Source organism: Rhinoraja longicauda, chromosome 6 (assembly GCF_053455715.1).
Source record: "Rhinoraja longicauda isolate Sanriku21f chromosome 6, sRhiLon1.1, whole genome shotgun sequence".
NCBI lineage: Eukaryota > Metazoa > Chordata > Chondrichthyes > Rajiformes > Arhynchobatidae > Rhinoraja > Rhinoraja longicauda.
This window is the reverse complement of record NC_135958.1, coordinates 21472282-21497818: the sequence shown is the minus strand read 5'-3', so window position 1 is coordinate 21497818 and position 25537 is coordinate 21472282. Positions and strand designations below refer to the sequence as shown.

The 25537-nt window shown below is 45.9% G+C and overlaps 1 protein-coding gene across 2 annotated transcripts in view; it reads left to right on the top strand.

Moving 5' to 3' along the window:
* pepd (peptidase D) overlaps nucleotides 1–25537 on the top strand; it is a 68359-nt gene that overhangs the window by 15339 nt on the left and 27483 nt on the right. For both annotated transcript variants that reach the window (XM_078400673.1, XM_078400672.1), the window contains 6 exons: nucleotides 1735–1798; nucleotides 6628–6675; nucleotides 7111–7172; nucleotides 12631–12675; nucleotides 20606–20681; nucleotides 23445–23491. In XM_078400673.1, the coding sequence (XP_078256799.1) occupies nucleotides 1735–1798; nucleotides 6628–6675; nucleotides 7111–7172; nucleotides 12631–12675; nucleotides 20606–20681; nucleotides 23445–23491 (342 nt within the window). The remainder of the gene's footprint in view (nucleotides 1–1734; nucleotides 1799–6627; nucleotides 6676–7110; nucleotides 7173–12630; nucleotides 12676–20605; nucleotides 20682–23444; nucleotides 23492–25537) is intronic.

Here is a 25537-nt window from a genome sequence, read left to right as displayed (position 1 = left end):
AAACTCTTTCTTCATAACTTAGTCATACATCTTATGGCGATTGTTCTTTTATTCAATACCAAGAGAATTGGGATGTGTAAGGAAAAAGCAAAATAGAAAAACAAAACAAAACAATTTTTTCTTTGTTGTAAAAAGTATTTCTGTTCAATAACCTTTCTATAATAGTAGAATAACTCGTGATTGGCCTGACATTGTACATGTAGTCCAAGACTTAGGGCGGCACGGTAGCGCAGCGGTAGAGTTGCTGCTTTACAGCGAATGCAGCGCCGGAGACTCAGGTTCGATCCTGACTACGGGTGCTGTACTGTAAGGAGTTTGTACGTTCTCCCCGTGACCTGCGTGGGTTTTCTCCGAGATCTTCGGTTTCCTCCCACACTCCAAAGACGTACGGGTATGTAGGTTAATTTGACTGGGTAAATGTAAAAAATTGTCCCTAGTGTGTGTAGGATAGTGTTAATGTGCGGGGATCGCTGGGCGGCGCGGACTTGGTGGGCCGAAAAAGGCCTGTTTCCGCGCTGTATATATATGATATGATATGATATATGAACTACAGACTGTTGGAAATAATTGTAGTTTTTCACACGTGAATGTAGCGCAACGCGTACGCGCATCTGGCGTGCATACTTTTTTTGCTGAAAAATTGCATTACGCACCATATTATGAATTTTGATGTAAAATTCTGGATTTTGGACATCAAAATTCTGAATTTGTAAAATCAAATGTTGGGAGGTCTGAGTGTACCGGTACGTTCCGTCACAAATAAATCGCTGGTCTGGTATTGTTTGGGCGGTCACTGTTGAAGCCGCTGCTTCTGCCGTTTCAAGCATGGCCTTTCATGTTATTCTGCTTAAGAAATTCCTTCCCAATGCTCTTCTGGAATTGTATATCCAAGCACATTAATTCTATGTCTTCTGGTTAGTTTAAGTAATTTACTTGGACAAAGTCTTTTCTACCGTATTAATAACTGAGCAGAAAAATTCTTGGAAAGTAATCACACTGACACCGCTGGGTTCCACTGCCCTTCGTCTAATACTAACGATGCCAGTTCCTCAATACCCTTACTCCAACACTGCCCCACAAACTTTTCTCTCCTCTGAGCTGCCTCTTTCGTTCATGGTACTTTCCCCAAGCTCCCCACCCCCCCCTCCTCAGACCCTACGTCTGACTTGCCATCTCCCCATGACATCCTCTTCATCAGTCTGAAGAAAGGACCCACCCACAAATGTTGTCTGCCCATTTCTTCCCTTGAGTTCGTCCAGCACTTTGTGCTTTGCTCAAGATTTCAGCATCTGCAGATCCTGGTGCCTCCAATATTTTGAAAGTGTTAATTCCTGATCAGTTTAAATTCCATCCAATGTGTCTCTTTGATTGATGTGCATTCTTCCGCAAATAATCATGTACTTTAATTATAATGTGCAGACCACAATATTTGGAAATCAGCAAACTTTGGGGTCAGCAGATGTTGCTAAGGTGCTTGCATTGACTTGGTTGGGAGCTGGTGGGGGGAATGCCCAGTGGGAAGTAAAGACAATCCCCAGCAGTAGAGAGGAAAGCTTGGGAATGAGAAGGCAGAGGAAAGCAGGAACAAACCACCTGCTGGAGGAACTAGGTGGGTCGAGCGGCATCCGTGTGTGGGTGGTGGGGGGGGGGGGGGGAGGGGAAAGTCGTGCTTCTGAAGATAACCTGTTACATTCTGCTATTAGTTCTCTCCTGACGTTCCTCCTCTTCCTGCAGGATTCACTCCCGTGACCACTTCAAAAAGAAGTATGCTGTGGATGAAGTTCACTTCAATTGTGATGTAAGTGTCCCTCTCTGGTCACAAGCTGTGGGTTTGAGACAAAGATCTGGAAGTTCTGAGGAAGAGTTACAGGGGTATTATTGGGGAAGGGTGGGATGTTTTGGAAGAGGTTTGCACCCAGGAGTTAGAGTCCTGCAGCAGACTCATTGTCCACATCCCAGATGACCGCAGCCAAGTTTAGACACGTGCTCAACAGGGGTCAGATGTTTTACCAAGGGAGGTAAAATGGGACAAGCTCAAAATACTTACTTGGTCAGCATGGATAAGGTGGACTGCAGGTCCTGTTCCCATGCTGTATGGCTCCGTGAATCTGAATTATTAGCTTGGTAATTAAACTGCTGTGCAACAATTCTTGTAGCGCAGGAGGCTGAGGGGTGATCTTGTGTATCTATGTATAGTAAGATTTCCTGAATTGTATGCCAATGGAATTAGTATTAAATATAGACATGGGAGAGTTACGGTCGTACTCCTGACTGTCATGGAGCTACAGAGCACAGGGATCGGCCGTCTTGATATGCTGGGAAAATAATTCCTGATCTTCTCACTACATGGGCACTTTTTAAATCTGCAATTTCTTTGTAGCTGTAACACGATGTTCTGCACTCGATGTTTTCTCATTTACACAACCTGATGTACTCAAGTGTAGTATGACTGGCCTGGCTGGCATGGATAGCGTACAAAATCATGATTTTCTCTGTACACGTGACCACAGTAAATCGATACTAACTCTGCATCACCCTCTCGAGCCATGTAAGAAAGATCAATAAAAGACAGGCACCGTAGGAGAGACGGAGGGAGGGAGAAAGGAATGACGAGGGTCTTGGTTTAATGTCTTTGAGTGACGATACCTTGGACTGCACTCCCTCCTTCATGGCCTGAGTACAGAAGTTGGATCAAGGGCTGGAGTCTCTGGGGAGCTTTAAACCACCACAATTCTGCCCCAAAGATGAGGGTCAATGTATTGAGCAGAGCTCCTGTTAAATTTGCCTTCTATTTAAGGGGACCTATGACCTGTGTTTTCCTCTGCTCGCTGATTTTTCTGTTCAGGAATGTTACTGACAGCTTCTTGGCAGTGTCGCCTTAATCTTATTTTTATCTTTAATGTGGGATTTAATGCTGTAAAACTCGTGGGATTTAAGACCGTGTCAGAATTTTCACTTCCGAACACAAGACCTTGCAGGTCCCACTTGGCGTGTTCCAGAATCAGATGCGACCTTTCATGATTCTGCATGACTGACAGTTGGAGTGCAGGCTTCTGTGAAGTGAGTGTGTGCGATTCTGCATGAAAGAGCTTCATCTCGGCAATGTCCCTGGAGAGTCTCAGTTTTAAATCAGACCACAAAGCCCAGGATTAGTGGTGGTGGTTTAGTAGCTTTCTATTTGTAAGCACATCTCCTCTGTCCCTTCATCTGCCAACAGGTCAAAACATCTGTGGATGGAACCCTTTCAGAGCCAATGTTTAAGATTGGGGTGCATGCTCCCTGTGCACTTTACACCCGTTTGCTTTATCCCCTCCCAGCATGCAGGAGCTTGTCTGTTGGTCTACACGGTCGTTGTCTACCCCCTCTCTTAAAAAAATTATACTTTGACCATCTACAGATTTGCTGATGCTCCTATTTAACTATCTGTATGTATCACGTACTGCCTTCTGTCATGTGCCAATTTAGTTATTGCCATATAATCAATATCATCCAACAAATCCTTTATAAATAACATTGTTTCTTAATAAGTCATACAGCACAGAAACAGGCTCTTCAACCTAATAAGATAGATACAAAATGCTGGAGTAACTCAGCGGGCCAGGCAGCATCTCTGGAGAAAAGGAATAGGTGACGTTTCAGGTCGAGACCCTTCTTCAGACTGAGTCAGGGGAGAGAGAAACTAGAGGTATGAAAAGGTACAGAACAGCCCAAAACATCCATGCCGCTCAAGATACCTATCTAAGCTACTCCCATTTGGCCCATATTGCTCAAAACCTTTTCTATCCATATACCTGGCCAAATGTCTTTCTCTGGTAGCTCATTCCATATACCCACCACCCTCTGTGAAAAAGTTGCCCTTGGGTTCCTATTCACCTCTCACCTTAAACCTGTGCACTCTAGTTCTTGATTCCCCAATGCTGGGAGCAGAAAAAACAATGTATTCACCCTGTCTATTCCCTTCATGATTTATACACCTCCATAATGGTTCAATGGTACTTTATTGTCACATGTACCTGGGTACAGGGAAATTCCTTTGGCATACAATTCAGGAAATCCTGCTATACATAGGTACATAAGATCACCCCTCAGCCTCCTGCGCTACAAGAATTGTTGACAGCAGTTAAATTACTGAGTTAATCATTCAGATTCACGAAACCATACAGCATGGGAACAGGCCCTTCAGTCCACCTTGTCCATGGTGACCAAATAGGCATTTTGGGCTAGTCACATTTGTCTGCATTTGGCCCATATCCCTCTAAACCTTCCTATTCATAATTCAGGATCAAGAGAAGGGACATCACTGTCTGATTGGCTGGCTGCTGGCATGAGACGGTAAGGTACGAGCAAGAAATTCTGAATTAAAATGACCTGGGGACCTTTGCAATCGTCTCGGATAATAGGCAAGAGCATTGGTGTGGAGCAATTGCTGACTGCAGCAAGGGAGCTGAATTTTAAATCCTACTCGAATGTCCCTGGTCTGTTAATTTGACTCGCGTTATCAACAGTAATTGTTTGAAGCTGGTTCTCCAATTACATTACCAGCATTCAGTAGAGTGATGTGTTGCCCAAGTCTAATTTAAGTACCCAATGCTGGGTGGCACAGCTCTGAGATTTCTGATCTGCCCCAGACAAGCTTCTGTGTTCTGACCACTTGGAATTTACGCTGTCAGTCAAGAAACTAATCATCTTTTTATCAGGCCGAGAATGTCGTAGCTTCCTTCACAAAGATATTGCAAGTGTGTGGGAGGCTGAGTGAAGGAACAAGCTGCACAATGATCGAACTGGATCCTACCTTCCCCGTCAGAAACCCACACAAGTTTCAGATTGTTTGCCATATTCCATTTGTCCTCTTTTGTCCTCTGGTTTTTGATGGTATTGTAAACAGTTTGCCTTTGTTGCGCTACCCAGATAGTGCAGCGATGTTGGTCAGGAGGGCTCCCTCCCTCCCTCCCTCCCCCGCTCCCTCCCTCCCCCGCTCCCACATGAGCATGTGTGTAATCGATCACATTTATTTAGGAAGAAAGACCTGCATTTCTGTAGCATTCACAACATCTCGAAGCCCTTCACTGTCAGTGACGTGATGTAATGCAGGCAAGTAACAGGCAATTTCTGCACAGCTTGTCGCTATATAGAGGAGCCACCAGGGTAGTGTGAATGCGATAACAATAGATCCAGGTCCAGAGTCAAGTCAAAGTGTTTAATTGCCATACGTGCAACAGAATAATGAAATTTTTACTTGCTGCAGCTCAACTGATCATAAACACAGTAATACACAGATAGATAAATAATTGAATTAATTAATTAATTAATAATTGCAATACTATATAAACATTATAGTGGAAAACACCTGTCTGTAGTGCAGCCAAAGAACATTCTGTAGAAAATCACAATTGCTGAAGTTAGTGTTGTACAGTGTTCATGAGCTTGATGGTTGCTGGGACAAAACTGTTCTTGAACCTAGAGGTCATGGTTTTCAGGCTCCTGTACCACCTTCCTGATGGTTGGAGTGAGATGAGCATGGCCAAGATAGTGAGTGACTTTGGTATTAGCTGCCTTTTCGAGGGTGCATCTCATGTAGATCTCTTCGAATGGTGAGGAGGTCAGTACCTGTGATGGACCAGGCAGTGTCTACTACCAGGAAAGATTCATTTCCCTTTCTGGAAAGATGCTGTATGACTTTTACTGCCTATATGAGAGAGAATGCAAGTGCTCTGTTCAATATTTCAGTTGAGGGAGGAGCAGTGCTACCTCAATGACCAACCAAATAGGCAGCCCAGACTGTGCTTAGATTTCTGCAGTAGGGCTTGATTCCACTTCCGTATGACTCAGTGCTATGTCAAGACCCAGACTGTGATAAGATTTTGTGAAGCCAAATTATCAAGAACCAGAGATGAGACAGAATTGGCTTATGGAGAGGCAAAACATTACAGATGCTGGAAATAAGAAATAAATCAAAATACTCAGCGGATCAGGCAGCAGCGGTGGAGAGAAAACAGATAACGTTTAGAGTTGATGACCTTTCAACAAACTCAGCCCTTGATCTGCTGATCACCTCGCTGGGTGACAGCCAGTCTAATGAATGGTCCCGATCTGAAACATTGCCTGTCCATTCCCTCCACAGATACAGCCTGACCTGCTGAGTTCCTTCAGCACTTTGACCACTGCTTCTTTGCTATGTTCTTTTAATTTCGTAGGATCTGGACTTCGCTCGAAAGGCCAGTATTTGTTGCCCATGTCTGATTCTGAAAAGATTGAGAGTCATATTCATGAACCACTGCAGTCGTCCAGTGAAGGTGCTCTCGTAGTGTTGTTGGGAAGTCGGTTCACAAACATAGACCTAGTGAAAACCAAGAACTGGTGATGTACTTTCTTGGCAGAGATTATGAGTTTGGAGTGGTGGTCTTAGGAGATGTGCCGACGAGTGTGTAAATGGAGGTACAAACGGCAGCCACAGTGCTGTGGAGGAGGGAGGTATGTTCGGAGGGGCGGGTGGGGTGGGGCAGTTGGGCTGCTGTCTCCTGGAAGGGAGAGAATTGCCTGAGTGCTGCAGTGCTCTGTTTTTACTCAATCGTTCCTACGGGGGCCATTGTTTAACGCGAGAATAACTGACAGTTGTTCTGCCTGCAGGTTGCAGATGTGCTGAGGAAGCTGCAGCCTGATGTACTGCTCACCTTGGTATGTACCTTTGGGAGGTACCCTGTCTTGCTCTCCCCCTCTCCCATCGTGAGCCCACTCTTGGCCCACCCATCACGTCTCGAACCCCCCCCCCCCCTCCCTCTCCCAGCCACACTTCACCTGAGTCCGGTCCTGGTTCCATCACCTTCTCACAGATACCTCTCGTGGCCCTTCCCTCCCCCACCCCCCCCCCCCCCCCCCCCCATCCTCTTCTCACAGAACCTCCTCTTGCCCATCCCCCGTCAACTCTCGAACCTCTTCCAGCTCTAAACCTTTCTTGTGAGGCCACTCCTGGCTCTGCCCCTCCGTCCGGGATTCCCCGCCCAGGCCCACTCCACCTGTCCTGAGCAACCTCCCCTCCCCTCCCCCCACCGCTCACCTCCCCGTGTCTATGACCATGTGATCCATACCGATGGGCTGTGGTTGTAATTCCAGCGCGGCCTCAACACTGACAGTGGGAACATCACTCGAGAAGCCTCCTTCGATGGGATCAGCCAGTAAGTGCTTGTTATGCTTTTGCCTTGACTAATTATGCAAGGACTTCACCACAATATCTGAGAGGACCGTGTGGAATGCAGGAACAATTTGCCAAAGAGCTGACTTTGGAGAGACTTTGCTGTGGGGCAAACAAATGGAGAGACAAAAGATAGCAGATGCTGGAATCCAGAGCAAACGGCAAAGTGCTGGGAGAGCTTTGTGAGTCAGGCAGCATTTGTGGAGGAAGTGGACAGTTGCACTGTAAGGAGTTTGTACGTTCTCCCCGTGACCTGCGTGGGTTTTCTCCGAGATCTTCGGTTTCCTCCCACACTCCAAAGACGTACAGGTATGTAGGTTAATTGGCTGGGCAAATGTAAAAATTGTCCCTAGTGGGTGTAGGATAGTGTTAATGTACGGGGATCACTGGGCGGCACGGACTTGGAGGGCCGAAAAGGCCTGTTTCCGGCTGTATATATATGATATGATATGATATGCTTTAGGTGTAGAGACTGCACCATTCGTGAGTACAACATCTGCAGTCTCTTGTGTCTGCAACTGTGGGCGTACAGGGACTGACAATCTTTATACTGAGTCTGCTGGCAAATGCGGTGGTATTCGAACACAGTACTGATAGACCACTGCTCTGTTGGACATGAAGGCTTTTGTTTAGAGATACAGTGTGGGAAACGGGTCCTTCTGTCGACCAAGTCCATGCCGACCATTGATCACCCATACACTAGTTCTATGCTATTACACACTAGGGGCAATTTGTAGAATCCAATTAACTTATAAACCTGCAGGTCTTTGGAATGTGGGAGGAAATTGGAGCACCCGGAGAAAACCCATGCGGTCACAGGAAGAGCGTACAAACTCTGCACAGACAACGCCCATAGTCAGGATCGATCCCGGGTCTCTGGCGGTGTGAAGCAGCAGCTCTACTGCTGTGCCACTGTGCTGGCTTCAAATAAGGTGGACGCAAGATGCTCCTTATAACGTCTAAGCAAGGAGATGTAGGAAGGATGTTTTCTCTGTCTTGTGGGATCTAAACACCAGAGTCACAATTTCAAAATGAGGGGATTTAGGACTCAAATTAGGAGTTAGTAACTTTAGGTTGGCCCTCGGCACACACAGTGTTTGCTGGCAGGGATTTCCAGGTTTCTGTGCTCTCTAGAGCTCAGAAACTGCTCCCTGACCTCTTGCTGGGTTCCAGTTTTCAATTTCACCTTCACAGATGTACCATCCCTCCCACTGGTGCTTTCTTGTTTGAGGCAACATTCTATCCCATCTATCTTCATTTAAACCTCAAGCTGGTGAACCCCTCTCCCAAGGCCAGAGCATACATCCTCTGAAGTCCAGTGCCTGCCGCTTTGTGGTTTTGCACTCAAATGATCTCCTAGACTGTTTATCTTGGCCGGGATCCTGGAGCTTCTGACTGCTGGTCTCAGTGGGTGGGTTGCCTGTGTTAAAAACCCTCCAAATCACCGTTGTTGCTTCCAATTGCAGTCGATCAGTCAGATCAGCACAATCCAAGAGTTGGAAGTTTTGTTCTGATGTGATCAGCAGAAGGCTGCTGACTTTCTAACGTTAGCCTTGCTTTGAAGCTGCTGCGTAAAATATCAAAATAGTTCACCTTCGTCACAGAAATTGTGTCCCTAAGGAAGACGTTGCAAACAGGCATAAACTTCATTAATGATTTATTACACCTTAAAATCCCAACCAGACTGTGATGTAAGGAACTGTAGATGCTGGAATCCTGAGCAAAATGCTGGAGCAACTCAGCGGATCAGGCAGCATTTGTGGAGGGAATGGACAGATGACGTTTTGAGTTGGAACCCTTCCTCAGACTGATGGAGTTAGTGCGAGAAAGCTGGGCAACAGAGATGGGGGTGGGGAAAAGCCTGGCAAGTGATAGGTGGATCGTCTGGGTCAGAACATAGCCCAACAATAGGAACCACAGAGGGGGAGCAGTGAGGGAGGGTCACACAGCAGTGATGGTTATGCAGAGAATGGAGGGATATGGATCATGTTTGGCATAGACATTGGACTGAAGGGCCTGTTCTTGTGCTGTATCATTCTATGTTCAAAGTTGGCATACTTTGAGGAGATAATGGGTAGGACTGACAGTATAAGATAATGCCTGAATCCTCCACATAATCTGTGGCTGTTAGAAAAACACACTGCTTTTAGCTGAGAGAGAATAATTAATTTCTTGTGCTTTTAAAAGCTATGTTCAATGATAGCACAGACATGTGTTTCTCACTCCACTGAATGAGTCAGACCCAGCGAGTGAAACTTAGATCCTGAGTTGCCGAAATAACTCGGATGTGTGCACTTAATCCCACTGGTACCAATGAGGTAATGTTTTATATTTAGCTTCATCTTTCACATGAAATGTTAAGCTGCGGCTCTCCAGAGTGAACAAAGGTCTCCTTAGAATAAAAAAGGAAGCAAAGGAGTTCAGCGGGTCAGGCAGCATCTGACCAGACCGGCTGAGTTCCTCCAGCACTTTGTGTTTTGTTCAAGATTGCAGCATCTGCAGTTTCTATCATAAAATTGAATATTTAAGAGACATTTGGCCAGGTACATGGATAGGATAGGTTTAGAGGGTTATGGACCAAGCACGGGCGGTTACATTATGAAAATCATGCCCTGGTATGACTTGGCAAAATGCAGCACCTAACTGAATTAAACTCCATTTGGCATTCTTCGGCTCACTTGCCCAGCTGATGAAAACCCCACTCTTCATAACTAATGGTGCCTTGGATGCTCTCATACGAATCGTTGATATTGTTGACATAGGATGTGTGCAGAATTAATTCTTTGAAACAATTTAACTGGCCATCCTTATTCTCAAGGTTTAAAATTAACTGTGTGTTACGAATATATTTCAGGAGGAAGAGAATGCGATCCATTTATAACCTGCAGAATACATTAGAGTCTGACTCATTCAGCAGATCCCGTCAAAGAGTCACATACACCAATCTAAAAATCAATGCACTCTCCAAATGGCCAATACATTTATACAGAGATAATAAAACATGATTAGAGCGGGACCCTTTTGTGTGGAAAGGTTAACAAGCCTGGTAGAAAAATTGCACATTGTGAAATATTTATTGACTGCTAATCCTTTGCCCTTTTACCCTCTAGTGAAATTAGATTTCATAAGTACGCTCATAAAGTGCAGCGGAAAGCTGCTAACAAGGCCAGTGCTGACCTTTGCTCTGGACTAGTCAATGTGATGACTACTTCTGGGGCGATCCGTGCGTCTGAGTCCTCTCGTCAGTCCCTACCTACCGCCTCCCTGTTACCAGGTGTTTAACCAGGCCCTGGGTTTCCTCCCGCAAGGTTCCACATTACAAACAAGGCAATTCAGCCCCTCGAGTCTGCTTCGGTCCACAGAACCCATTCTCCTCATCAATTTCCCGTCAACTGATTCTCCTCACAATCCTGTCAACTTCCCATCCCCCCCCCCCCCGGATTCTAGCCCTCATCTACACACAAGGGACAGTTTACAGTGGCCAGTTAGTCCACTGTCCTGCAAGTATTTGGGAAGTGGGAGGAAACCTGCTGTGGGAATCCACCCTGCTCATAGAGAGAATGTGCAAATTGCAAACAGGCATGTCTTGTTGGGAGTGCTGTGACTTTGTTTGCACCCCCTTTACCACAACACCTTCCCCCTCCCTGAGCCTTGCGCAACCCAAACCTGCTAAATCGTCCCTCAGTTTTAATTTGTTCTGAGGATGGACTTGCCATAGGCAGAGCTGTTCCAAAGCCAAACTGTGATGCTTCCCGATAGATAGACACAAAATGCTGGAGTAACTCAGCGGGACAGGCAGCATCTCTGGAGAGAAGGAATGGGTGACGTTTCGGGTCGAGACCCTTCTTCAGTCTGAGAATCAGGGGAGAGGGAAACGAGATTATGGACAGGTACAAAGAACACGCAAGGTGTGAAAAGAACAGATCAAGGAAATGAACAATGGTTCATTGTTGGATGAGGGGAAAGTGACAAAGAGGCATACTATCAGTAAAATTAATCAGGAGGACAGTGAACCTAATAGGAAACTAGGGTGGGGGAGGGATGGAGAGAGAGGGGAAGCAAGGATTTCTTGAACTTAGAGAAATCAATATTCATATCGCTGGCAATATTCATCCCCATAGAATGCTTTTACTTCACATGAAGACAATAGACAATAGGTGCAGGAGTAGGCCATTCAGCCCTTCGAGCCAGCACCGCCATTCAATGCGATCATGGCTGATCACTATCAATCAGTACCCCGTTCCTGCCTTCTCCCCATACCCCCTCACTCCGCTATCCTTAAGAGCTCTATCCAGCTCTCTCTTGAAAGCATCCAACGAACTGGCCTCCACTGCCTTCTGAGGCAGAGCATTCCACACCTTCACCACCCTCTGACTGAAAAAGTTCTTCCTCATCTCCGTTCTAAATGGCCTACCCCTTATTCTCAAACTGTGGCCCCTTGTTCTGGACTCCCCCAACATTGGGAACATGTTATCTGCCTCTAATGTGTCCAATCCCCTAATTATCTTATATGTTTCAATAAGATCCCCCCTCATCCTTCTAAATTCCAGTGTATACAAGCCCAATCGCTCCAGCCTTTCAACATACGACAGTCCCGCCATTCCGGGAATTAATCTAGTGAACCTACGCTGCACGCCCTCCATAGCAAGAATATCCTTCCTCAAATTTGGAGACCAAAACTGCACACAGTACTCCAGGTGCGGTCTCACCAGGGCCCGGTACAACTGTAGAAGGACCTCTTTGCTCCTATACTCAACTCCTCTTGTTACGAAGGCCAACATTCCATTGGCTTTCTTCACTGCCTGCTGAACCTGCATGCTTCCTTTCATTGACTGATGCACTAGGACACCCAGATCTCGTTGAACTCCCCCTCCTCCTAACTTGACACCATTCAGATAATAATCTGCCTTTCTATTCTTACTTCCAAAGTGAATAACCTCACACTTATCTACATTAAACTGCATCTGCCATGTATCCGCCCAGGTGACACTTTTGACAGTGCAGCACACCCGCATTGCTTGTGTTGGAAGTAGCGGCTAAGATTATGGACTTGATTTTCCGGAGTAAGGCTTGAATCTACGATCATTCAATCATTCTGGAGAAATTAATTTATTGAGTTGAATGAGAAAATGAAGTGTAATCCTGCTAGATGCAGCTGAGGCACATTGCTTTCTAAAGGAAATTGTAGGTGTGTGTCTCTCCATCACTGGTCCAGACATGGCAAGTGTGCACTCTATCCATTAGTTATCCTCACTGCTGTTCAATCCTTGAACCATGGCTACAGTTAAGGAATAATGTTCAGTCATTGTGGGCTGAAGGGCCTGTTCCTGTGGTGCAATGTTCTATGTTAAAGATGGTGATCAGGGTGAACTGAAGAGGAGGCGGTACTTTCTATGATGCACCATAGGTTTCAGTAATATCTATTATTTTCTCTTCCCCAGGTTTAATGTGAACAATGTCTTGCTGCACCCAGAGATTGCGGAGTGGTGAGTATTTAGAATTGTTTCTGTGACCGCAGTGCAGGTGAAGCGTGGCATAAGGCAGCACCTCACCACACCACTCCCTCGGGGCCCCTGCCTCAAAACAACAACAAGCATTCATGCAGCACCTCTACCAGCTCTGCTTCCCATGACTCCCAGCAGTGCCCTCAGGACGTGGCCCACTGGGGAGCAAATGCTCTGCCCAACCGTGCCACTCCACTTTCTAGGGTTCAACCTCCAGAGACATAAGCCAACAATATATGTACAGCTACTGAAAAATGACCTCGGCTGGAGAAAAGTTTTGACTGTGTTTACTGTGAAACGTTCATACATATTTCATGAGGAAATGTTGTTACACAACCAGGCAGGAGATTAATCACATTGAAGAATGGACAGTTTTAGTTTAATTTGCACTACTTCAGATTGGACGACACCATTGCACCATTTTGCTGCTTTGCATTTGCTGTGGTATTTATTGTTCTATCTATCATTATCATGTATACTGTGTACTCTGAGGTTTATGGTATTTTATTGCACACTTGTGTACATGACAATAATCTATTCTGAATCAGACTAGGAGGTACACTGGACAGGCTTTGGCATTGGTTTATTGTCACATGTAACACGATACAGTTAAAAGATTCTGTTTGCGTGCTATTCGGTCAAATCAAACCATACTATACCAGACCTCCCGACCCTTCCGAATTTGGCGGAAAGTTTCCGCTTTCTTATTTCATTTTCGCCATTCTGATTTTGCCTCACATTTTTCTGCAAAACACATGCCCCATCTCACAATAGACAATAGACAATAGACAATAGGTGCAGGAGTAGGCCATTCAGCCCATCGAGCCAGCACCGCCATTCAATGCGATCATGGCTGATCACTCTCAATCAGTACCCCGTTCCTGCCTTCTCCCCATACCCCCTCACTCCGCTATCCTTAAGAGCTCTATCCAGCTCTCTCTTGAAAGCATCCAACGAACTGGCCTCCACTGCCTTCTGAGGCAGAGAATTCCACACCTTCACCACTCTCTGACTGAAAAAATTCTTCCTCATCTCCGTTCTAAATGGCCTACCCCTTATTCTTAAACTGTGGCCCCTTGTTCTGGACTCCCCCAACATTGGGAACATGTTTCCTGCCTCTAATGTGTCCAATCCCCTAATTATCTTATATGTTTCAATAAGATCCCCCCTCATCCTTCTAAATTCCAGTGTAAATCCTCACCGCTGGCCTCGCCTCACCGCTCGCCCTTGGGCTCACCGCTGGCCTGGACTGGCCTGGCCTCGCCACTGGCCTGGACTGGCCTGGACTCGCCTCTGGCCTGGCCTGGCCTCGCCCCTGACCTGGCCTCGCCCCTGGCCTGGCCTCACCTCTCCGCCTTCCTGGCCTGGCCTCACCCCTGGCCTGGCCTCGCCCCTGGCCTGGCCTCGCCCCTGGCCTGGCCTGGCCTCGCCGCTGGGGTTGGGGAGGGGGGTGGGGGGGCGAGTAGGGGGGGTGGGGGAGACATGGACTGTTGTGATTTGCTGTTGAAGACCACTGGAGCAAATATGTCTTCAATGAAATTGGGTACGTGCAGTTTTAAATGAAACTCTTTCTTCATAACTTAGTCATACATTTTATGACCATTATTCTTTTATTCAATACCAAGAGAATTGGGATGTGTAAAGAAAAAGCAAAATAGAAAATACAAAATGAAACAATTTTTTTTTTGTGTTGTAAAAAGTATTTCTGTTCAATAAATAGCAAAATATACTCATGATTGGCCTGACATTGTACATGTCCACGAACTACAGACCGTTGGAAATAATAGTTGTTTTTCACACATGAATGTAGTGCAACGCGTATGTGCATTTGGCATGCATACCTTTTTTGCTGAAAAGTTGCATTAAGTGCCATATTATGAATTTTGATGTAAAATTCTGAATTTTGGACATCAAAATTATGAATTTGTAAAATCAAATGTTGGGAGGTCTGCTATACCCAAGTACAATCAAAAAGAAAATCTCAACAAGCGGCATCTCTGGAGAACAGTGATAGACGTCGCCCGTCCACGTCCTCCAGGGAAGCTGCCTGACTGAGTCCTATCAGCACTTTGTGTCATTGTTTGTAAACCAGCATCTGCAATTCCTTGTGCCTGCACAACCAAGCCATACACAAGTACAACAGGGAGTGCAAAAAGAAAAATACCAAAGTGCAGAATATAGGGTTACCGCGATACAGCGTTACGGTTACTGAGCGAAAGTGCAAGGTCTGCAATAGGTCTGTTGGAAGATCAGGACCACACCATAGCTTATAGGAGCTCTGTTCAGTAGTCTGATAACAGTGAGAAAGCACCTGTACCTGAATCTAGTTTTGACAGTGAGCATGCCGAGTTTGATCCCAGACTGACTTCTAATGACGGAAATATCGCTAACTGAGGGAAAGTGACATAGGTTGTTCATCGGTACTTGGTGCGTTAAGTGGGGGGAGTGCAGTCTGCCGCAGTGCAGTTTAATCAACAAATTTGACTGTATTAAACTAATCTACAGCAATGTTTCTCTATATTCAAGCTGCCCAGTCTAATTCCCCACGCCCTTTAATATCCCACCTAGCCTGTTCACTCTCTCCTCTCATTTCCCCATATTCTTTAATATCCCACTTGTATCCTGTGCATTTCAATAGTTTCATCCTACTCCTGCTCCCACAGGGAGTGCTTGAAGTCAAGGGTATGGATGCATGTAAAGGGTATGAGGGGGAGGGAATATAACTGTATCAAACCCATATCAAGCGTATGAGGAGGATGGAATAAAAGATCCCACTGATAGATTTAGGTGATGAACGACAGATGACAGTAGCAAGGAGTAGACAATAGGTGCAGGAGTAGGCCATTCGGCCCTTCGAGCTGCACCACCATTCAATGTGATCATGGCTGATCATTCTCAATCAGTACCCCATTCCTGCCTTCTCCCCATACCCCTGACTCCACTATCCTTAAGAGCTCTATCTAGCTCTCTCTTGAATGCATTCAGAGAATTGGCCTCCACTGCCTTCTGAGCCAGAGAATTCCACAGATTTACAACTCTCTGACTGAAAAAGTTTTTCCTCATCTCTGTTCTAAATGGCCTACCCCTTATTCTTAAACTGTGGCCCCTGGTTCTGGATGGGCTGAATGGCCTTGTGAAGTGTTGAATGTGCTTTGTAATGCTTGCTTTGCACCTTTTAAAAGTGATTGAGAGGAACACAATCCATAAGCAGTAACTGCACTGGAAAAGGTCTTTCGGTCATCTTATCTGCAGGAACATGCAGAAAGTCTTGTCCTCCTTCCACCTCCCTGGAGGCCTTTCAATTCATTTCCTTAAGTACTTGGGGTTTTAAGTTTATCTGTCTCTTCCATCCTATGAGGCAAAGCATACTCTGATTCTTTGAAGTTAAGATCCCTTATCTTGTCGGCTGGGTACTGGGTCTATGACCACAGTGGACCAGGAAACCTACTAATGTGTGAGTCCGTGCAGTTTCTGTCCCAGTCCTTGCTCTCTCTGCATTATCCCGCTCCTCTGCTGCCCATGTTTACCATCCCCTTAAAACAAGAAAGGCAATGACCTCTATCCGACCCACCTCCGGGGCAAAATATTCCAGCAGTTCTGTCTGAAGCAATTTCTGAAGAACACTCTCCTTACTATTTTATAAATCAATCCCCAGCTGTGCATATCTGGCAGTCAGTTGGTTTAGATTTCCTGTGTATTTTTGTGCTCTGCTCTTCTAGTATTACTTTACACTCATTGAACATAAAATATGATTTGAGTTTATCCGAATATATGAGATTTTGTCCTTTGGCCACATTGATTTTGAGAGGTTTCTGACTGAATGGCGGGGGATGGAGAGGGAGAATCATATGTTTCTTTTTTTTTTTCCTAATCAGATGTGCAGCACTTTGGTCAACGTGGGTTGTTTTTAAATGTGCTATACAAATAAAATTGACTTGACTTGACTTGACTTGAACCAAGGTGATTTGATATCTGGATCATGCTGAACTAAGATTGTTTTTCACCACGGAATGTAGCTTCAAGTCATCCGGTAGCTAATAATTTCAGAGATTTGAGGGACCGCTGAGTGGGCCAGTGAATGGGAGATATTTGATCATGTGTGATTGGATGAAATGTCACCCTCTGATTCCTGGACTCCTCGGGTGAATGTCATTAACTCTCCTCCTTCCCCGGAAGGAGCTGCTTGTTGCTCCCCGTTCCTGGCACCCACATTGTAAGTGTTAGTCCAGGCTGTGAATGTCAATGGAAGGTATCAGGCTTTCCAGCAGGGAATCGCTCTTGCCCCAGGGGCTTTTGTTGCCTGCCTCCCTCAATCAAGTGCCTTGCCTTTCCCAGGGCAGTCATCGAAGCTGAGGAGTTTGATGCAAGATTACAGGCCGCTGGCGACCATACTTAGCCAGACAACAATAGGCCATTATGAGCAGATTCTGAGGGAGATAGACAGGGTGGATGCTGACAGGGTGGATGCTGACAGGGTGGATGCTGACAGGGTGGATGCTGACAGGGTGGATGCTGACAGGGTGGATGCTGACAGGGCATTTCCCTCAGCGGTGGTGTCTAGAACCAGCTGGCATAATTTCAGAATTGCGCTTTGCCCATTTCAGACAAACAAGAAGGATTTTCTTTTCAGAAGGATGTGAATCTTTGGAATTCTGAGCTGCCCGGAGTTTCGGTAGCGGAGTCATTGAATGTGTTCAAGGTGGAGGCGTAAAATGCGAGGGAGTTGGGTGTGGGGAGAGTGAAGGCCACGATTGGATCAGCGATGATACTGACAGGCAGAGCAGACTTGAGTGGCCTGTTCCTCTTGACAATGTGCGACCTCATCCAATCAACCATTGCCCGAGGTAGAACAGTTCAACTACCTTTGAATTTAATTATCCTGATCTCATGACCAAAATCGTTAGAGATTGTCTCCTGTTTGAGGGCTATTCTGTTGTTGGTTTCCAGATCTCAAATGAGCAATATATATTTTTTATAACTGTAATTATCAGTGCACTGCTTAGGAATGCTGTGCTGGCAACTTTCTCTTGGCTGAGAAACCAGCGTGTGGCTGTAAATGATTGCTTGCGCAGAAGCAGCCCATTCAGTGAACAGCAGATCCCAGCTGGTCATTTCAACGGGTATCATTACCCCCAACTCACTGCCCTCAATTCCCCCAACTTATTTTCTCTCACATGCCTAACTCCTCTCTTTGCTACTTACCTACATTAATGGGTAACACCTACAGTGAACAATTACCCAACTTGCACATCTTTAGGATGTTGGAGGAACCCGGACCATCCGGGAAACAGGCACAGTCACAGGGAGAACATGCAAACTCCACACAGGCAGCACCCGAGGCCAGGATCGAACCTGGATCCCTGTGGTGATGTGGCAGTGGCTCTAACTACTTGGCCACCAATCTATTGCTGTTGATTGGAAGGGGCAGTCCCAATAAACTGTAGTCAGGGATAGTGTGGGTTAGATGCAAATTAAAACCGTATCAACACCGTCCTGTCTCACACTCCCGGAGAGAAGATGGTAATGGTTAAACTCTGTGTGGAGTTTCCTCTTCTCTGCCCCCTCAAAAGCTCAAGTTGCTCAGTTTTACAGCTGCATTGAGCCCTACTTGCAATGTCTGAAAGATGCCGAATTCTAGTCATACAGCACAGAAACAGGCCCTTCCACCCAACTCATCCATTCTGACCCTGTGCTAATCCCAAATGCCCACGTTTGGTTCATATCCCTTAACCTTTCCTATCCATGTATCTGTCTAAATATTATTTAAATATTGTTATTGTACCAGCCTCATCTACCTCTTCTGGCAACCCGTCCCACATACCCACCACCCTCTGTGAGAAGGTTGCCCCTTTAAATCTCTCCCCTCTCATCTTAAATCCATGCCTTCCAGTTTTATATTTCTCTCCCATGGGGAAAAAAGTCTGACCATTCACCCCTGCACTGCAGCTTGGAAGTGTTGTTCTATGGAGGAGTGGTCACTTTGAAGGATCCAGAGGAGGACTGTTCAAATGCTGGCTGATCGATTCTCTTTGAAAGCTCCTGTGGGAATGGGTGCTTGCAGAGTTTAAGTCGTGAGGTGAAGTGCAGAAAGCTGTGGACCTGAGCTTCCCTTATCTCATCTTGTGCTCAACGAGAGATTGTCTGAACTTTAATGCTGTGATTAGTCAATACTTCTATGATTCCATTCTGTGATTACCAAGCTCAGGTGACCCTTGTACATTTGTTACCCAAACCGTCCCATCCTGCTGATTTCCAGAAAGCTTTGATGTAAATAATGAGAATATTATCGATGCAGTGTAGCTGGTCATTGCTCATAACTTTAACTCATCCCTTGCAAGATTGTAACTCCCGTCAGCACCCTCTTTGGCGTGTTGCTTCTTTCCTGCAGTGGGGTGGCCAGAACTCCACACAGTGCTCCACCTGTGGTCTAACCAATGTTAAATGCAATGCCAGCGTAGCCTGCTGATCTTATGCCATGCCTCAGCCAGGACTGTTTGTTATGCTGATTGCTATGTACACCAGGGTGTAATGAAATTCCATGAAGCTCACAGAGTAAACAGTATACATACCAGGAGACACGAGGAACTACAAATGCTGGTTTGCAGAAATCACAAAGTGCTAACGTAACTCAGTGGATCAAGCAACATCTCTAGAGGGCATGGAAAGGTGATGTTTCGGGTGGGAACACTTCTTCAGACTGGACATACATACAGTGATTGGTTCTGGAGTTCGATACCCACCATATCATCCTGTCCCCTATCCTCGGGGGGGGAAGGGGGGCTCTCCAAAAATCTTGTCTTTCTGTATTTCAGGATCTCCCCCCCCCCCATTTCTCCGGATTAAATTCCTTGAGCCACGTCCGTGCCTACCTAATCGGTCCAGTAGTTGAGGGCTTTCCTCACACCGACATTAGCTACTTGCCAGATTAGGTATCAACTGTAATTGTGGCCCATACATTTTGGTTCAGATCATTAATATACCACAAAACGTTCAGAGCACAAAATAAACCGCAGAAGGAACTCAGTGGGTCAGGCAGCAATTATGGAGTGAATGGACCTATTCAGACGTTTCGGGTTGGGACTCTGCTTCAGACCTAGTAGAACTGATTGAAGCAGTGATTGGTTCAGGAAACAATGAGTCTGCCAGGAAGGTCCTGTTTGTTGGTTTTGGGAAAGAGATAGAAACGGAGAGTGCGGGTTGGGGAACTAAGGTTGGTGGCTGCGGAGGGAAGATTGCTGGAGCTGATATGATCTGTGATAGTCTGGGAGGTGTCTGTCACTGGGGACATGGTCAAGGTATGAGAAGGTGTGTGAAGGAAGTTCCTGACATAAAATATCACCTGTCCATTCCCTCCAAGATGTTGCTCAACCTCCTGAGTTCCTCCAGCACTTTGTGTTTTGCTCATGGTTTCATCATCTGCAGTTTCTTTTGTCTACAAACATTCAGAGCCCGATCTTGAGTCCCACCGCACACTATCCTCTGTCGCCGAAGTTCTCATCTATGCCAACCATCAGCTGTCGCCAACTGACCCCATTATTAATCCCAAAATGCTGGAGTAACTCAGCAGGTCAGGCAGCATCGCAGGAGAGAAGGAATGGGTGACGTTTCGGGTCGAAACGTCACCCATTCCTTCTCTCCTGAGATGCTGCCTGACCTGCTGAGTTACTCCAGCATTTTGTGAATAAATACCTTCGATTTGTACTAGCATCTGCAGTTATTTTCTTACACTACCCATTATTAATCCCATTTGCTGCACTCCCTGGGCATTTACTGTCTGGATCAATCTGCAGTCTGGCTTTTGTTGAATGTCGTGTTACAGTCCGCTTATATGGAGGAGCTGTGATACCAGGCGCCTGTAACTCACAGTGACTGTTTTGTCCTTCCCTCCCTCTCTCCCCCCAAACCTTGGAAGCCGTGTGTTAAAGACAGACATGGAGCTGGAGCTTGTGCGCTACACCAACCGCATCTCCAGCGAGGCCCACAAGGAGGTGAGTATCTGAAAAGCTTTCCAATATTTCCATGAATGCTGCTGGCAACTGAAGGGATGAAGGAAAGGCGAGGACAGGCTCGGTCAGAGAGATCCACTGCTGAACGAGTCGACAGTTCGAGGGTGGTGTTGCAAGCTTGATGTTAGTAAATCCATCATGAGATTGATTGGTGAGGTTAGCCCTGACCCATCCTCCAGCACACCAGCACACCAGCAGCACTCCGGATTCTGTTCCATTTGTTCTTAGAATCAAGGAATAATCGAGCTTCAGAGAAGCCCAATCTCTCCTTTTAGCTAATATTCTCTAATCCAGACAGCTGCCTGGTAATCCTCTCCAAAACCTCTGCATCCTTCCTGTAATAAGGCGACCAGAACTGCATGCTATATTCCCTAATGCAGACGAACCAAAGTAAAACTCCACACCGTGCTGTCTCACATTCCCCAGAGTGTCCTGTTGATTTAATTGCGTTGTACTGAATGTCTGAGTGAATCTCTCCTTGCGTCGATGAGGTGTGCAGGATCATGAGGTGCATGGATAAAGTGAACACTTTGGTGAAAGTCTTTTTCCAGGGTAGAAAAATCTAAAACTAGAGGGTATAGCCTTCGGGTGAGAGGAAACCACAGTTGGAATGGGCTCAGTCTGCGCCCACATCCTTGAGATGAATTGGGTTATTTTTTTAAACTTAATAAACATCTTGTAAATTACTTTGGCAAAATCGTCAGGAGGAAAATGCAATTCACCTTCACAGAATAAACTGTTCCCTCCGTCTTGAGGGGCTGTGCGAGGTGTTGCCAGCTGGCTGTTGAGTGGCAGAGGTCCCTGTAGAACTCGTCCATCAACACTGTCGAGTGGGAGTGGAGACACCAGCTGTGCAGACTGGCAGTCTGTGTGGACCCAGGGGAGGAGCTGTTGCACCTTGTGTGGGAGGGTGTAGCTCACCATCTGCAGCATGGAGCAGAGTCTGCTGCTGTGTGGTGTATCATCACTTGGAGCCAGCCTGATGCACTAACTGTGCTGTGCGTACCACAGACATTATTGGGCCATCAATATTCTACGCTACGCGCCTGCCTTTCAGCTGGGAGTTGGCTGGTGCTGCTGCCATTTACTGTCATCTTGGATAATGGGCAGCACAGTGGCACAGCTGGTAGAGCTGCCGCCTCATAGTGCCAGCAAGATTCTGATCTCAGGTGCTGTCTGTGTGGAGTTTGCACGTTCTCCCTGTGACCGTGTGGATTTCCTCTGTGCTCTGTTCAGTTTTCTCCAACATCCAAAAGACGTGTGGATTTGTAGGTTAATCGGCTTCTGTAAATTGTCCCTAGTGTGTAGGGAGTGGTTAAGAAAGTGGGATAGCATATCCCACCTGGTGTGAATGGGTGTTTGAAGGTGGGCTTGATTTCAGTGGGCTGAAGGTCCTGTTTCACACTAAACACAACACAGACTGGCAGCTCAATGGTGCTCCCACGGTGGCCATTACAGGATCAACACTGGCCGGTGGAACATTTCTACTAGAAAGCTGTGGATACTGGGGGCAACTGGAACATATGACAAAAATCTAGAATTCACAATAGTACCTATGGAGAAATATGGAGCCATAGTGTTAGAGGAAGATGGGTTACAGAGCACAAGTGATTCAGGTGAATGATAGTGTGTCACACATCTACAGGAAGGACGTCATTAAGTTGGAATGGGTGCAGAAAAGATTTACCAGGATGTTGTTTAGGCTTGTGGGCTCGAGTTATAGGTTGAATAGGCAGGGACGTATTTCTTTGGAGCGCAGGAGGCTGAGAGGTGACTTTATTCAGATGTACAAGATTATGAGGGGCATGGATTAACTGAGCGCTCAGTCTTTTTCCCAGGGTGGAGGATTCAACAACTCGAGGCTTAAGGTGAGGGGAGGCAATTTTACGAGGCAACTTATTCACTCGGGGTAGTTCGTATCTGGAACGAGCTGTGAGAGAAAGCTATAGAAGTGGATACAATTATGATTTTTAAAAGACTTGGACATATATATGGACAGGAAAGGTTTAGAGGGAAATGAGCCAAATGCAGGCAAATGGTACAAGGCCAGTCTACCAACTTGGCATGGATGAGTTGGGCTGAAGGGCCTGTTTCTGTGCTGTAGGACTCCATGATTCACCCATCCTTTCAGGCAGCAGACTCCAGCTTACTAAAACTAAACATCACCTCTCTCGGTCAATATTCAGTTGTTCAGGGAAAATGTTGTCGATGTGTATTGTCGCAACTGTGACTTATAAATTATTGAAGGTGGATTTGGATCTTTGTGTTTGAAACTGACCTGAATTAAGCAGTGCAGGAAGCTGGTTCCTTCTGCCCCGGTCTCAGGTGTTCAATAAACCTTCTGCAGTGCTGATGATAAAAGAACAACCTTCACCCTGCTGCACATTCTCCTGGATTGCCATCTTGCTACGTGTAGAACTAGCATTTGCACTTGTGCATCTTTGCAGAGTAATTTATTGACCTCAGACTATCTCAGGGTTTCATAAGAGCTAGAAAGAGCGAGAGTTATTTAATGGGCTGAGTCCCCTGTGCGTGCTCTTAAAGTCAGTTTATTGATGGCTCTGGACACTGGTGTTGGTGGTGATTGACAGCAGCTGTGTGAAAACCACTTTAAACCACTGAAGTAAGCACAAAGACAGACCCGCGTAATCCCGTTAAAGTCTCTCTCTTTGATGCAAAACTGCTGTGAAGTTCTGTGGGAAACACTGATTTACACTTGTTTTATTTTCTCCCTCGATCTCCCAGGTGATGAAGGCAGTACGAGTGGGAATGAAGGAATACGAGCTGGAAAGGTCAGAGCCTCTTACTTCTGTTTTCAGCACATTAAATCATCTTCACGTGCCCAGCCTAAGACTACAGTTAGAATTCCCTGAGCTTGTGGTGGAAAGATCGTTGTTTTGCTACTGTCATCTGGTTTTGTACAGCCTGTTGTTAGCTGGGGACCAGTTACTGATGCCCATCTCCACTTTGCCGTAGCTTCATAAACTGCTGATTCAAAATTACCCAGTGGCTGGCAGCGCTAATTACCTGATGCACAGACCTTGTCATTGAAACGTGATGTACCGGTGAGAGCTGGTTGCAATGCGGACCTGGAGTTATACAGCACGGAAACAAGCCCTTCGGCCCACCTTGCATTCCCTCGTCTATTCATCTACTGAGTGTTGATGGGACTTTGTTGCCTGAGCAGGTCACTGAGAATGACAGTGGGATAGTTCAGAATAATTTCATTACTAGATCCTGAAGATTCAAATAAAAATACAAGGTCTCTAGTTTATTTTACTTTAGAGATACTGGGTGGAGACAGGCCCTTCGGTCCACCGAGTCCACGCCGACCAGCGATCCCCGCACAGTAACACTCCTACACACATTAGGGTCAATTATCTATTTTTACCAAGCCAATCAACCTACAAACCTGTATGTCTTTGGAGTGTGGGAAGAAAACAGAGCTCCTGGAGAAAACCCACGCAGGTCACAGGGGGAATGTACAAACTCCATCCAGGCAGTACCCAGAGTCAGGATCAAACCCGTGTGTCTGGCGCTGTAAGGCAGCAACTCTACCGCTGCGCCATGGTGCCACCCGTTTCTCGTATCGTGCACTGAGGACTGAGCCCATTAGTTGCATGATTGAATGTGTTTACTGTATGCCCTTGCCCTTCCAAGAGAGAGAGTGGATACTACACTTAGTCTATGTGTGTCTGTCTTTAGGTTTAGCTTTATTACCGAGGTACAGTGAAAAGCTTTTTTTTGCATGCTATCCAATCAAATCAGATAATGCTATACAAAAATCCAGTCAAGTCAAACTCAAATACTTCCAAGTCTTTCACAAGTACTCGTGTCTTATGCCAGCATAATTTCCTAACGTTGTTCTTTGCACTGCTTGTTCACGCAGACGTGATTCAATTGTTCATGAATTATTTGTTAATTAAAAGGCAGTGCTGATAGGATCATTGCACAGTCCCTGTTGGAGATAGGCAGGATCCACGAGGAGCAGACCGTGGGTGATGGTGTAACCGTTAGTTATGTTGCTGCCCTGTTTCACAGGTCAGACTGCACTCTCGCTGCTGACTGGGCTTAACACCCAGTCATGAGTGTCATCAAGCATATGAGAAAGTAGATCTGCCTTTCCCATTTTCCTTCCTGAAGACAGATTATGGCGGTTTCAATCTGTGTTCTCTCTCCTGAAGGGTATTCTTTTAAGCTGGAGTCTTTCGCAAAGAAAGAGTGTTCCTCTTGGCATTGATTTATTATTGTTTCGTGTAGCGAGTAACAGTGCAAAGCTTTGTGAGCCATGCAGTCAAATCATGCTGTACAGGAGTACAATCAATCCATACGCAAGTACAACAGGTAATGCAAAGAGAAAAATACCAGAGTGGAGACTATTGAGTTACAGTATTCTAGTGTTAAATATACACAAAGTGAAAGAGAAAAAGTGCAAGTTCCACAATGAGTTAGATTGGAAGATCGTGACTACACCCTATCGTCCTGGTTACTCCTGAGCTGACATTCCAGCTTGGACTGTGGATGCTGCTGTGTTTTTTTCTGATGAAATGTTAAACTGAGATTGTGTCTATCTCAGAGAGAAACCAAAAATGCTGCCATTCCTTTGCAGGTCAGGAAGGTGTGTGGGAAGAGACAGTTAGCATGGATCTTGGAGTCTACATTTAGAGGAAATGTGCGCAACAAGTTTTTTTACTTACAGAAACTAGTGGGTACCTTGAACGTGCCTCTGGGGACAGTGGTGGAGGCAGATACGATAGTGGTGTTTAAGAAGCTTCTCTAGAGGCACATGGATAGGGAGAAATATGATCATGTGCAGGCAGAGGAGATTAGTCTAACGA